Below are 14,241 nucleotides of genomic sequence, written 5' to 3'. Positions count from 1 at the left end.
GAGTACATCTTCTAATGTATTTGAGGGGAGTTTCAAATCTTAAGCAAATAAAAACTGTCAGTAAAGACTACTAAACTGTTCAGAGAAAGGCCACTGAAATAATAGGTGGCTCTCTAGACTCAAATATTTAGACTGTGAAAACGTCCAGGAATGCTCTTACATCTGAGTGGATTTCTTTTCTGCCAGACTTTCTGATTAGCAGATTATTCTGAACAAATGCAATAAATTCTTACATGCTTTAGGGTCTAGGTATTTAAGGGAGGTAGTTCAAGGTAAAGTGACAAGTTCAAGACCAGGAGCAAGAAATCTGGTTTCTAATCTTAAATTTGCTGCTGGCCTTTCATCTGCTTAATTGTGAAATATCAGGGTTGAGCTATATGATATCTTTGGTTTCTTCCAAAACTGAAATTCTAGTTCACTGGTTTCATGAATCTTTTCCCCACTCCAACTGCCAAAGACCCAAGTAAAAGAAAAAAACTATTCCCGAGAATGCATACCTTTGGCCCGGGTGGTCCAGGAATTGATGTTCCAGGCATCCCAAAAGGGCTCATAATCCCTGGATCACCCTAAAAAAAGAGCAAACTACTCATTACATGTCAAACAAGGAAACCATATACAGGAATTATATTAAAAAATATAAAAATGTATTTCTAGCATTTTAAAGTATTGTGACCTATTTCACAGACCGATGTGAAAATATTTGAACATCTTTGCTAAACCACTACTTAAGTTATTGACGGTTAAAATTTCACTCCCTTTAATAAATGCATTCAGTTAATTCTTGAGTAATAGGAAATTTCTCTCTCTTGTGCATCCTTTTATTAGCTAATAAAAATCATGTAATTCGTGGTGACTCACTTTTGTATTTGTATGCCAGGAAGCTCAGAGGGAAATATTTGTTCCATTATAACAAATACCTTTAGTGTAAGTTTTTGAGTACACTTGGTAGGTAAATAATGTTCCTTCTAGTTTATAACTTTTTCCTTTGTTATTTTATTTTATGGTCCACAGTATATCAGTCTTCCATTGTGTGGTATCTCACGTCCCTTATTAAAAGTAGAGAGTTTATGGTTTAAAAAAATGAAATTTTGAACAGGAAAATTAAAACATTTCTCTCTCTTTTTTTTTTGTCTCAGTATGAGTCTCAATAAAGACTCAGTCTGGAACAACAAGCAATGTCTCTGTCCTACCTGGTTCTAGATCAGTGATTTTCAAATTTTAGGGAACAGAGAAATCATTAGAGAAATCTGGTAAAAGATAGGGTCCAGGATTTCAGCCCTGAAGATTTTATTTCAATAGGTCTAGGGGCTGGGCCCAGGAATATGAATATTTATGAGGCACCTCTGGTGATTCTAAGTACCACTACTGCACTTTAAAACACTGTGCAAAGCAATTGTCTTTCGTTTTTTAACTTATTTTATTGAAGTATGTTTGATTTATAATGTTGCGTTAATTTCTACTGTACAGCACCTATATAACGATCATTTAAAAATGGTTTTCACATTTTTGAATGATTGTTAAATAGGTGCCCACATAATATCCTCAATTTTGCTTCTTGGCCCAAAAAGCCAAAAATATTTGCTCACTGTACCTTTACCAAAAAATTGGCCTCCTCCTGCCTTACAGAATTGACTATTTGGTCCTCCTCCTTCCTCCAGGAGGGACTCTATCAATCAGACTCACTGGTGATGACTCCTGCCCTGAGCCACCTCCATCTTCACAGCTGAGGCCTCCCACTGTGCTGATTCCATTATACGACCAACAGGCTGAGCACACTGGCCGCTGGGGCCAAGTGATGCCGAGGCCTGTATGTGCCAGTCCTTAATTCCAAACCTGTATGGCAATGGCACAGGACATGGCCAGGGTTCTGGCAACAGATAACCACCCTATTCAATCCCATGGCAAAGGGATAAAACATTAACCTGTTAAAATATTCACTAAAACCAGATGAAGCAAAATTATGCTTCTAGATTTAATCTATTCTTCTTTTTTTAAGAGAAGCCAATTACTTTTAAATACAAAACTGTATACATAGAAAGTATGCAATTCTTTTAAAGACCCTTATTTAGGTGTACGTTTTGAAATATGGCAATTCTTTATCAGAAAAAACTTTCTTTCAAAATACAGAAAAATATTCACGTTGAGTCAGCGTAACTAAGACATAGAGTAATCACTGTTGTTAATACTAATCCAACACATTTCCTATATAATGGCTTTTCTCACCATGTGCTCCTTGAACTACCTGCGGCAGAAGACACTTATTTAGGAAGTGCAGATTCTTGGGACCCACCCACATACTAAATCCAGATCTCTAGGCTTGGCACCAAGAAATAGGGGTTTGTAACAAGCTCCCAGGCAATACTGATGACACGGAAGTTTAAAAATTACTGGTCTATAGGGGATGCCTTTTTTTTTTTGTACCTGCTGGTATCTTGCTGGTACCCTTTTTGTTTTTAGTTGTTCTTTAATAGTCTGGTCCTTGAACAGACTCCCTGTTTCTTTCTTACAATTAGCATCTTCCTAGAGCCCTGAACACATCCAGATGACCTCAATATTCTCTCCTGCTTAGTCAGGACACGTATCTAATTTCTTGCTTCACAATTTCCTTACTTCTTCCTCAGCACCTTGTCTCGGGCAGTTTATCAGGACATATATGCCCTACTTTCCATTTCACATATCGATTTTTTCCTGTCTGAATAACTCCATGTATTGAACACTTACAATGTGCCAGGAACCATGCTGAGTTCTTTATTCACTCTTTTAGGTCTTCACAACAACCCTGTGAAATAGACACTATTACTCTTTTCCTTCTACGATTGAAGTTGACTAGCCCCCAAAAGTTCCGGGCTGGGGCAGGACGAGAACCCCACTCTCCTGCCTTCTGAAGCACTGCTCTTCATCCTTTACTGCATTGCCGCTCAGTCTGGGACTTCTTTTGTTTGTTTGTTTGTTTGTTTTGCGGTACGTGGGCCTCTCACTACTGTGGCCTCTCCCGCTATGGAGCACAGGCTCCTGACGTGCAGGCCCAGCGGCCATGGCTCACGGGCCCAGCTGCTACGCAGCATGTGGGATCTTCCCGGCCCGGGGCACGAACCCGTGTCCCCTGCATCGGCAGGCGGACTCTCAACCACTGCGCCACCAGGGAAGCCCTCAGTCTGGGACTTTTTTGTTCTTATTCCACGAAACAAGATGATAGAGAATTGATACCTTCTATGGTCCTAACTTTATCCCAACTACTGAATATTTTGCTGTTACTAGAGAGGACTGACACACAGATTCTCTCCTAGCAGAATAAATATTTCAATGAAGATCACATGTTTTATGCAATCTCTTTATTCCATTCTATTATGGTCTGAAATAGTGTGGTTTCTAAAGCCTTTTTCATTTGGGGGCTTTTGTTTTGTATTTGTTGAGAGGAAAACAGTGGAAATCTAATATTCCATTAAAACCAGGCACAATTACAATCTCCCCAAAGCATAAATGAGAATATAAGAAACATACCTTCGGTCCTTCGGGCCCTGGAAATCCCCTCTGTCCTTGATTTCCTTTGCTCCCTTTCTTTCCTCCATCACCCTGACACAAATTATAATAAAAATATAGGTGTTCTATGAACAGACCCTCCTTAATGTCATATCATGGCCAGATTCTCAATGAATACCTACTTTAAAGTGATGTTCCCCAAGCCCAGCTCAGCTGCACAGGGTTTGTCGATGTTCCTGAGCAGATTGGATGACTTCAGAATTGTTCAGTCTTCATTTATTCAGTATGATTTAGTATTTTCTAAACTCTATGTTCAGTATCTTCCTTTGGGGCCTTCGATTTGACTTTACAGTTTTTTTGCCCCCTTGGTCTATTAACAGATGATTTTCAGACAGTCAGTTTCGGAAAAGAAATGATTTGTCATGCTGTTTTTCAGCTTCTGTGCTATTTCAGTTTTAAAACATAAAATAAGACATTTTAAAAATCCAGCCTTGTTTCTTCCTCATCGGAGAGTCTAGTTCTTTCTCCCAAAGGAGGCCGATAATTCAACTGGTAGAAAGATGAGTGAGCATTAACCTGGTGCAGAGCTAGAAATTGCCTAGTGTTCCCCAGCAGGGTTGTGTACACAAATGCTACCCCCAAAGAATTGTATTACCTTCAGCCAGAAGCCTCAGAGAATTCCAGAACTATCCTTACACTAGGGTTCAACTGCAAGGCACCATACCTAAGTTTGTGCCTAGCTCGGTAAAAGAACTCCTCGGGGTTTGTAGCCGAGGCCATTCAATATATATGACATAAATGACTCTACCACAGTTTTCCAGTTTTCAAACCTGAGCATGCATCAGAATCACCTGGAGATTGCTGGGCCCACATCCAGAGTTTCTGATTTAATAGGTCTGGATTGGGGCCCAATAATTTACATTTCTGACAGCAGCTTCAGGTGCTGCTGTTCCAGGGACTGCACCTTGAGAACCACTGGACTATACCAAGCTCATCGGCAATGCAGACACTTCACTAAGAAGAAAAGGTGACCTGTAGAATCCACAGACATGCAAAGAACTCCCTAATATGCATACTAATCGAGAGTAGTGACACAGGAAATTAAAAAAATACCTGTTGAATGTCCAAATATTGAATATAACTTATTGTATCATTATTAATGCCAACAGAAATGAAATCTACCCACAACTATTTATTTTCTCCCATTAACTACCAAATTGAACTATTGACCTAAATCATCCCAGAAGCCAACAGTAAGAATCCAACTATTATTAAAAGTGCCAACACTGAACCATAACATACCTTGGATATGTAACATATTCCTACCACTCTTCTCCATTAGCCTTCCGTAAGCCCCGAATCACCTTAAAGCCACAAATCCAGGCAGTGCATATTCTCCTTGCTCTGCTGGTCTATTTGACACCACCCATTGCTTTCCTCTTGAAAGCCTTTCTCCTTGGTTTCTCTAACATGGTACTACTGTGCATTCTGCCTATCTTCATGCTGTTGTGAATATTCTTGCTCCAGCTACTGTAAAATGTGGGATTCAAACTTTAGCTCTCTTTCTCAGAGCTATCATTCATTCCCACGGCTTCAGTTATAACTCCAAGGGTCTGTTTTCCAAAAGTATATTCAAGAAAATGTTAGTTCTCATGAATGTTAATAGGCAATCATTTCTAAAAGTATTTTTTGCATCATGTTGAAAAGGGATTCTCTGTTCATGTTTTTACTCCCTGCTTCCCACCCCACCAAAAATAGATCTCAGAGTCTGGTTAATCAATTATTTAAAATGTTTGAAATTCTACAAATATATTTCAGTTTTTCACATTTAAGGTTAACAACTCAATTTTAGCCAATATTTTCTCAAGGCATAGACATCTAAGCTATCAATTACTATTTTAATAGAATTATAAACAGAACACTAATAAGTATATGGATTTTATTTTTACTTTACTCATATATAATTCTTCAGAATCTTTATATGGTCATTGATGACCGCACATAAGAAATGCAGGAACATCTGACACCTTAGAGGCTATAGATAATGTCACTAATGGTCTTATTGATGAATTTGGATATTTTCATCTTGACATATAAAGATGTTATTCAACTAGCACTTCTACAATGTATAAAATAAATATATTCCATGTTGTGAAAGTACCACTTAATAAGGTTATATTTCTTATTACTCTGTGAGATTATATACATATTTGAAAAAAAATTTATGGACTTTGACGTCTCACTGATGTATCTCAAGTCTTCTTTTCCCTTACTATGTGTTTTTTAAATGTCAATTTGGCTGTTTATTAAGAAAATGTGTTGAACTCTTCCTCTAAGCTGGGACTTAATGACAGATGGTAGGAAAATGAAAATGAATAATACATACTTGCTGTATTACGAAAGTTCAAAAGCTGGTATCCATAATTTTAAGCCAGAAGTAAACACCTTTGACATAGCAAGAATAACATCAAATTTCTCCTAAGATGGCTCCTTAGTATAAGGACCAGAACTCAGGCAGTCTGCTTCCCTCCCCCTACCACTGTCCATTCCATACCTTGAGGCCAGGTTGTCATTTTTCCAGGTGATCCTTCAGGGTCTCTTGCTTCTGGAAGCCCCGCTTCTCCCTAGAGGAAAAGGCACTGATGTCTTAGCTGACCCTCCCTAGACAGTATGTACACACCCACCTTGTCTCTTCTTACAGCCAGTAGTCTCTGCTGAAATCCTCCAGTACAGACCAGACCTTCACTCTAGTCTCAAAATTAAGTTGGAAGTTTACCAACTTGAATAAATTCATATCAAACTCCAGTTTAGCTCAGAGCAGCTGAAATACCATGAAAAAGTCCAATTTCCCAGCCAATTGCCAAAGCAATAAGCTCACTTTCTTTTGGCTCTTCATTCAGATTTGGTGGTTTGTTTTTTTAAAAAACAAGAAAGACCTTCAGCCTTTCCATCTGCTGTTTTCCACTACTTATATTGAAAAATGAGTATTTCAAATGTCAACTCAAAGTACTTCAGGAAATCTTTATAGTAGCCTTACTTCCTGAATGCATTTACAGACTCCTTTCGGAGGGAAAAAAAAAAAAAAAAGTTTAAATAAAAGTGCTTTCTAGGAATCCCAAAGGGACTAGGTCACTGGAGGATACCATGGCCAAAATACCAGAGAGAAGACAGAGGGTGTGAGCTACTACTCAGGCTTTGAATCGGCGCTCTTTTATCTGAACTAAGAGAAAAAGGAAATTAAGAGTTGTGGGATTTTTTTTTCTTGAAAAGACTAAGTTCGTCTTAAATGGTTTAATTTGAGCTTCTGCAGGACCAGGATACAGTGTGGTTCAATAGTTTTACACCAGTAATATGAAAAGCAGTGTTACCTTCCCTGTAGCTCCTTTTTCTCCCGGTACTCCTGGCTGCCCTGGGAGCCCGTGGATGAGCAAAGATTTTTATTTCCCAGAAGTTCATATTTATCATGGAACTCCCCTTTGAGGTACTCGAAATTGGTCACATCTTGTAATACCTGAGAAAAGCCTATGAGCAGGGAAATCTGAATAGTAAGTAATAGTCATTAAACTATTTGGCCTTGGGCAAGTTCCTTAACCTCTCTGGGTCTCAGTTTTGGGTTATGTTGTTTGTTATGGGTTAAATTGTGACCAGCCCCCTCCCCCAAAAGATATGTTAAAGTCTTAACCCTTGGCACCTGTGAACGGACCTTATTTTGTAATCAAGTTAAGATGTAATCAAGTTAAGATGAGGTAACTAGGGCAGATCCTAGTCCAATGTGAGTGGTGTCCTTATAGGAGGAAAACATAATGTGAAGACAGGCACATATGGAGAACCCCACGTGAAAACAGAAGCCAAGATTAGAGTGATATAGCTGCAGGCCAAGGAATTCCAAGGATTGGCCACCACCAGAGGCCGAGAGGCAAGGAAAGATTCCTTATCGGTTTTGGAGGAAGTATGGCCCTGCAGACACCTTGATTTTTTACTTCTAGCCTCCAGAACTGTGAGACAATAAATTTCTATTATGTTAAGCCACAGTTTGTGGTAATTTGTGACAGCAATCCTGAAAAAAAACTAATATAAAAATGAAATAAAAACATTGGGACCCAAATGTTGCTTCCAAGTCTAAAATTCAATAATTCTACTCACTTTCCAGTTAATTTGTGATTAAGAACAAGTCCTTTAAAATGTTCAGAGAAAACACATGCTACTTTAAAACAGTATACAAGTGTCCTTACTGCATTTATTAAGAGCAAAATATATCGAAAATAATTGAAAGTCATTTCAGCTAAATTATAAAAACTAGTGAAAAAGCACAGTGAACCTAAAAATAAATAGAAGGATATAATAAAGATGACAGCAGAAAATAATAAACTTGCAAGCAAAAAGCAAGAAGAGTAACAAAATTAAAAGGTAATACTTAGAAATACTCAGAAAATAAACATCTAACAGTAATGATTAATATTAAAAAAGAAAAGTCATAAAAAACAGTATTAGGAATGAAAGGTGAATATAATTATATACATAGTAACTTTTTTGATCATAGAAAATTTCTGTGACAATTTCAAATATATTAGAAACATTAATAAATGGATAATCTTCAAGAAAAATATAAATTACATAAATGATATAAGAAGGAATGAACAAACTAAATAAACCAACCATTAAATAAATTGAATCAGTAATTGCAAGTCTGGAACTTCCTCTCCCTCCCAGATCACAGACTTTGTTTTATAGTCAAACCTTACCAAATTTTTAAACATCTGAAGAAGAGATATTCCCTCTCTTATACAAATAGTTCTGAAAAATAGAAAAAGAGGGAAGTCTACCCAATTTATTTTATGAGGCTAATAAAACTTTGATTTAAAAAGTCATACAACAAGATAAGAAAACAAAAATCACAGACCAGTCTACCTAAGAAAAAGGATGTAACTTAAGGTTCTCGTCAAAATGGAGCAGTAGGGACTAGATTTAATTTCCCATCTGATGCAACTAAAAAAGCAGACAAAATATATGAAACAATGACTTTCAAGACATTAGACACTAAGTAATGAAGGATAATAATTCCTGAGAGAGGGGAAACAAAATAGGTGAAAATTACAATTTCCCAAGTTTACTGTTTGGGTAAAGTTCCCAGGCCATGGTGCAGGGAGAGAGAACCCAGGGAAACATCAGAAGTCTTTCTAATTTAAGGAGACAAAGGTAGGAGTCTGGGTAAGCCAAGGCATCAAAAATTCACACAATAAATTACCAGAGAGGAAGGATGCCATGGTGAGAACTATGAAGATCTGCTGTGCATCCACCTTGAGTATTTAGCTGAATACTGTTCAGCACAGAGTGAAGAAACTACCCAAGGCCAAGAAAACAACCAGTTTCAAGGATCAGAGAGAACTGACAGCAGGAGAGATACAGTGCCTGCTCCCAGTGGCAAGAAAGAAAACTTCTCAGTGCTGAGGGCATAGATTAGAGTTCTAAAAAGGGTCATGCCTCAGTAGTGGGGAAAAATTAACCCCAGACTAAATGCTGCTTTTGTCCCCTAATAAAGCTTAACAGCAAGACCAGAATGCTCAAACTGTTTTCAAGTAGTATAGAAGCATCTAAGAACAAAGCACAAAAATATTTATACGAATACAAAAATATCTAACACCTAAAAAGGTAAAATTCACAATGTTTGGAAGCTAATCAAAAATGATCAGGGATTAAAGAAAGCTGCAAAAACTTGACACAGAAAATGACACAGGTGATAGAATTCGTATATAAGAACATTAAAACAGTTACTATACTGCATTCCATATGTTCAAGAAACAAAAGTAAAGTTACAACTTGTTAAACAGAGATATGAAAGATATAGAAGGACATAAATTGAACTGCTAGAGTTGAAAATTGCAAAGTATGAGATAAAAATACACTGGATAGAATTAAAAGCAGATTAGACATCACAGAAGAAAAGATAAGCAATCTGAAAGATATAGTAATAATAAATGAAACACACGGAGAAAAGAGACTGAATTAGAATGAGCAGAGCATCTGTGAACTGTGAGAAAACTCCAAGCATTTAAATTTAAGTGGGAATTTCCTGGGTGAAGGCTGAGGGTAGGAAATATTTCAAGATATGCTAACCTAATATTTTCAAAATTTGATGAAATCAGTAACTCATAGATCCGAGAAGATCAATGAAACCCAAACACAAGAAATATGAAGAAAACTGAACTAAGGCACATTATAATCACATGGCTCAAAACCAGTGCTAGAGAGAAAAATCTCAAAAGTAGCCAAAGACATTATGTAGTGAAACAAACGTATAGATCACAACATAGAGCCCATGCTTCACAGCAAGAGAAGCCACTGCAATGAGAAGCCCACACACCGCAACGAAGAGTAGCCCCCACTCACGGCAACTAGAGAAAGCCCACACGCGGCAACGAAGACCCAATGCGGCCATAAATAAATAAATAAATTTGTATTAAAAAAAAAAAAACCTACAGCAAATATCACACTTAAAAGTGAAAATTTAGGAGCATGTCCTCTGAAGTCACTTCCTTTAAACGTTGCACTGGAGACCCTAGCAGTGTAAAAGGATAAAAAGTGAATAAGAAAAAGAACTAAAAAGGAAGAGGCAAAACTGTTTTTATTTTCAGACAGTATGCTTATGTATACAGGGAGTAGAAAAGCAAGAGCCTTTACAAACAATTAGAAATAAGAGATTTTATCAGCTGGCTGGATACAAAAATTAATATACCAAAACAAAACAAGATAATAACAAAACAATACTTTTCCTATACACCTGTTACAGTTAATTGGAAGGTACAGAAAAAAAACAATTCACAATTGCAAAAATTTCTCCAAGGTAACTTTTTAACTAAAAAAGTAGAAGATCTTTATGGATAAAATGACAAATATTTTCCTAAAAAAGGTAGAGAGATTTACTCTGTGGTTTGAAAGACTCAATATTTAATCCAAAGATTCAATGCAATTTCAAAAACTCCAACAGGATATTTGTCAAATTTGACAAGCCAATTCTAAAATGTATATGTTAGAATTAAGAATAACCAGGGAAGAAGATGAGAGTATTTTCTCTGTAGATGATAAAACATTATAAATCTATCATAATCAAGACAGAGGTAGTAGCACTGAGAGATATAAATAGAAAAATGGAGCAGAATAGAGAACTCAGGCACTGATCCTCACAAATATAGAAACTTGATATATGACATAGGAGGTATTACAAATCAGTGTGGCAAAGATGGGCTACTTAATAACTGATGCTGGGATATTTGGTTATCCATATGGGGAAAAAATAGACTCCCTACATTGCCCTATCCACAAAAATAAATTCCAAGTGTATTAAAGACCTAAATTTTAAAAAGTAAAACACGAAATTTTTCAGAAGAAAATACGTAAGAATATATTATGACTTTGGAGTCAAGAAATGTTTTTAAATAATATTCCAAAAGCCCAAACCATAAAGGGATAGAAACACATCAAAATCTAAAACTTCTATTGTATACGCTGAAAAGTACTCTAAGTGAAAAAGACAAACCATAGCCTCAGAGATTTGCAACCCAAATAACAAAGGACTATTATCCAGATATATAAAGAACTATTAATAAGAAAGGAACACCCAACATCAAAAACAAAAAAAAATCAGTATCTACAGGAATTTACAAAAGAGAAAAACCGAGGTCCATTAAGCACACAAAAACTGTTCAGTTAGTTATCAAGGAATAAAAACTGAACCAATGAGATGTATTTTTACATGCTTCATACTGGCAAGAATGTAGAGAAAAGAGCATTTTCACCTGTTGCTGGAAGGAGGGTAATCTGGTCCAAACATTTTACCCATTGTTTATTTTGGGCAGGATTTTCACAGTATCAAAATTGAAAACTTGCATACTCTGTGATCTTCCAATCCTGCTAATGAGAGAAACTTGTATCCTTACAAAAGAGGAAACCCAGAGAATGTTTATGGCAGCATTGTTGGCAAATGCACAAAATGGAAAGCAATTTAAATGTCCATCAAGAGGAAAGCATAAATTTTAAATGAGGTATTCTCATACAATACAGTATCATAAAAAAATTAAACTGAATGATTAAAGGCATATAAAAACACAAATAACTAAGGCTGAGTATAAATATATTGCAGAATGATATATTATGTAAAGTTCAAGAATACAAAAAAAGCAATATACGGCTTATGCATAAAAACATATGGGAAAATTATAAAAAACTTCAAAAGAATGATAAACAACAAATTCATGACAATGGTTACATCTGGGGAGGGAAGGGAGGGCAATAGGATTGGGGAGCACAGGCAGAGGCCTTCAGCTATATCTGTAATGCTTCTTCTTAAAAAAATTCTAGAATACATGTGGCAAAATGTTGATATTTGATAAAGCTGGGTGTGGAATACATGGGTGTTCTTTGTTATTCTCTATAGTAGTGAGTGTATTTTAAGTGTTTCATTTTTCTAAATGAGAGAAGCTTAAGATTATATATCCATCTAGTGCAAGACTGGGATTTGAACTTAGGTAGTCTAACTGCCTAGTAGCCTTGTTACTCTATATGGCCTCTCTGAAATTGGCATTAGATGACATAATATGTATATATACATATATACATACTATAGACATGTATAGACATAAATATAGTATATATATGTATGTACACACATATATGTACTTAGCATATTTAGCACTTAGCACATTGTGTGACACATCAAAATCATTCCATAAATGGCAGCTATGATCACTATATTAGTACATTTTGTGTCTCTTGCAATTATATGTTTATATATATGTAAAATGTATATTTGTTTTAGACCTGTGTCTTACATATTCTTCTAATACCCAATTCTCATAAGAATCATGTCAATGACAGCAGAACAATGATGGATTTCAACGCTCAGCATGGCTTGCCAGATTCTATATGCCTTCAGGATGAGTTATAGAAATTGTGAAGGGTAAAATAAGGATTCATTTATTTATTCAACAGCACTTATTGAGTACCTATTTTCTCCCCCAAACTGAGGATTCAGTAACAAAGAAGAAAAAAAGGAAACAAAATCCCTGCCCCAGTGGGGTACCACTGTCCAATAGAATATAAAGCAAGCCATATATGTAATTATATTATTAACAGCCACATTTACAACATTAGAAGAAACAGATAAGTACAATTCTAATAATATATTTTACTTACTCTAATACAACCGAAATTTTGCCATTTCAGTATGTAATCAATATACAAATGTATTAATCATATAGTTTGCATTTTTTTTTTTTGTACCAGGCTTTGTAATCCAGAGTGTATAGTACATTTACAGCACACCTCAGTTTATACCAGCCACATGTCAAGTATTCAGTAACCACTTGTGGCTAGCGGCTGCCATACTGGGCAGTGCATTTCTAAAGGGTGTAGTAAGATGAAAAGTAATTCAAAAAACATGCAAGTTGAGGTAAGTGGTAAAAAGCAAGGGAAACAAACAGTGTGCTTTTAAATAACAGTCTGGGGTAACAGTAGTGGGGTGGGCATACTTCATATTTAGGAAATGAATTTTGAGGAAGTAACTTTTGAGCTGAGATCTGAAGGATGAGAAGGAGCCGGCTACAAAACAAAAGGAGGGAAGTAAACTTTACTGAAATTCTCCTATGCTTCTATAATATGGCAGGCAATAATGTTCTTAAAGAATCAGTCTGTGCTGAAAGAGGACCTCTAGTGCTAATAAATAAATAAAAACGTAAACAGTCATCACTAAAATAAACTAAGATTTTGGTTTTTCTTAAACAATACGAGTTAAGCATCAGACTCTTCTCTGATGAAATAACAGATGATACATACATGATATGTATTGCATTTGGATATAAATGAAACTTTACATAATATTACATAAATGCTTCCAAGCAGCTTAGACAACCCACCTTTGGACCGTGCACTCCAAGTCCCACTGGTCCTCTAGGATCTGTAGGTCCTATCTGGCCTACTTCTCCCTAATGAGGTAAGAGTATTTGAAGGGTATTTGAATATAGCAGCAAAGTAAAAATAATATGTACCTACCTTTGATCTCCTAAGAGCAAAACATATCAGCAAAGTAAGATAAAACTGAGTTTCATATGCTCTATTCACATATGTGTGTGTATATGTGCATGTATCTATTCAAATATAAATATATTTCAGGCAAATATATATATATTTGGAAAAGATAGGCAGTTATATTCCAGAGTAACTAAAATTGACACATGAGAAGCCAAGGTTACTGCTGATCAAAAGCAGTATCATAACCAGAGAGAACAACCTGAGCTTTCACCATTGAGCTCAAATCAGAAATCTCAAGGACTTTAACTGTATTCTATTGAGCTACTTCTCACATGGGACTCTCGAAGGAATCTACTGAAAGGGAGGTACTTTCAGAGGAGTATTTATTTAACAATGATCAGTGATTCTTTGAAGCAACATTAAGGACAGCTGGTTAAGTAAGTGTCATGACTCTCCCCAAGGGAGAAATAATAATTCTAATTTAGAAGGTAATATGCTTCCAAGTTCATAGAAAAATTTTTATTTGCCAGGTTGTTTCTGACTCCATATCTTTATATTTTTATTTTTAGAAATTTATTTATTTATTTATTTTTGGCTGCATTGGTTCTTTGTTGCTGCGCGCAGGGTTTCTCTAGTTGCAGCAAGTGGGGGCTACTCTTCGTTGCAGTGCATGGGCTTCTCATTGCGGTGGCTTCTCTTGTTGTGGAGCACGGGCTCTAGGCGCGTGGGCTTCAGTAG

The 14,241-nt window shown here is 36.2% G+C and overlaps 1 protein-coding gene across 1 annotated transcript in view; it reads right to left on the bottom strand.

Annotated features, from left to right (window-relative positions):
- The window catches only part of COL28A1 (collagen type XXVIII alpha 1 chain), a 157,859-nt gene that overhangs the window by 80,857 nt on the left and 62,761 nt on the right, over positions 1–14,241 (bottom strand). The window contains 8 exon segments of the mRNA XM_029233287.1: positions 498–566; positions 3,502–3,573; positions 6,035–6,049; positions 6,051–6,104; positions 6,359–6,361; positions 6,849–6,900; positions 10,774–10,790; positions 13,389–13,457. Of these exon segments, the coding sequence (XP_029089120.1) occupies positions 498–566; positions 3,502–3,573; positions 6,035–6,049; positions 6,051–6,104; positions 6,359–6,361; positions 6,849–6,900; positions 10,774–10,790; positions 13,389–13,457 (351 nt within the window).

This window comes from Monodon monoceros, unplaced genomic scaffold (assembly GCF_005190385.1).
Source record: "Monodon monoceros isolate NGI ecotype Baffin Bay Population unplaced genomic scaffold, NGI_Narwhal_1 Super_Scaffold_2, whole genome shotgun sequence".
Lineage (NCBI taxonomy): Eukaryota > Metazoa > Chordata > Mammalia > Artiodactyla > Monodontidae > Monodon > Monodon monoceros.
This window is presented reverse-complemented; position numbering and strand designations above follow the sequence as displayed.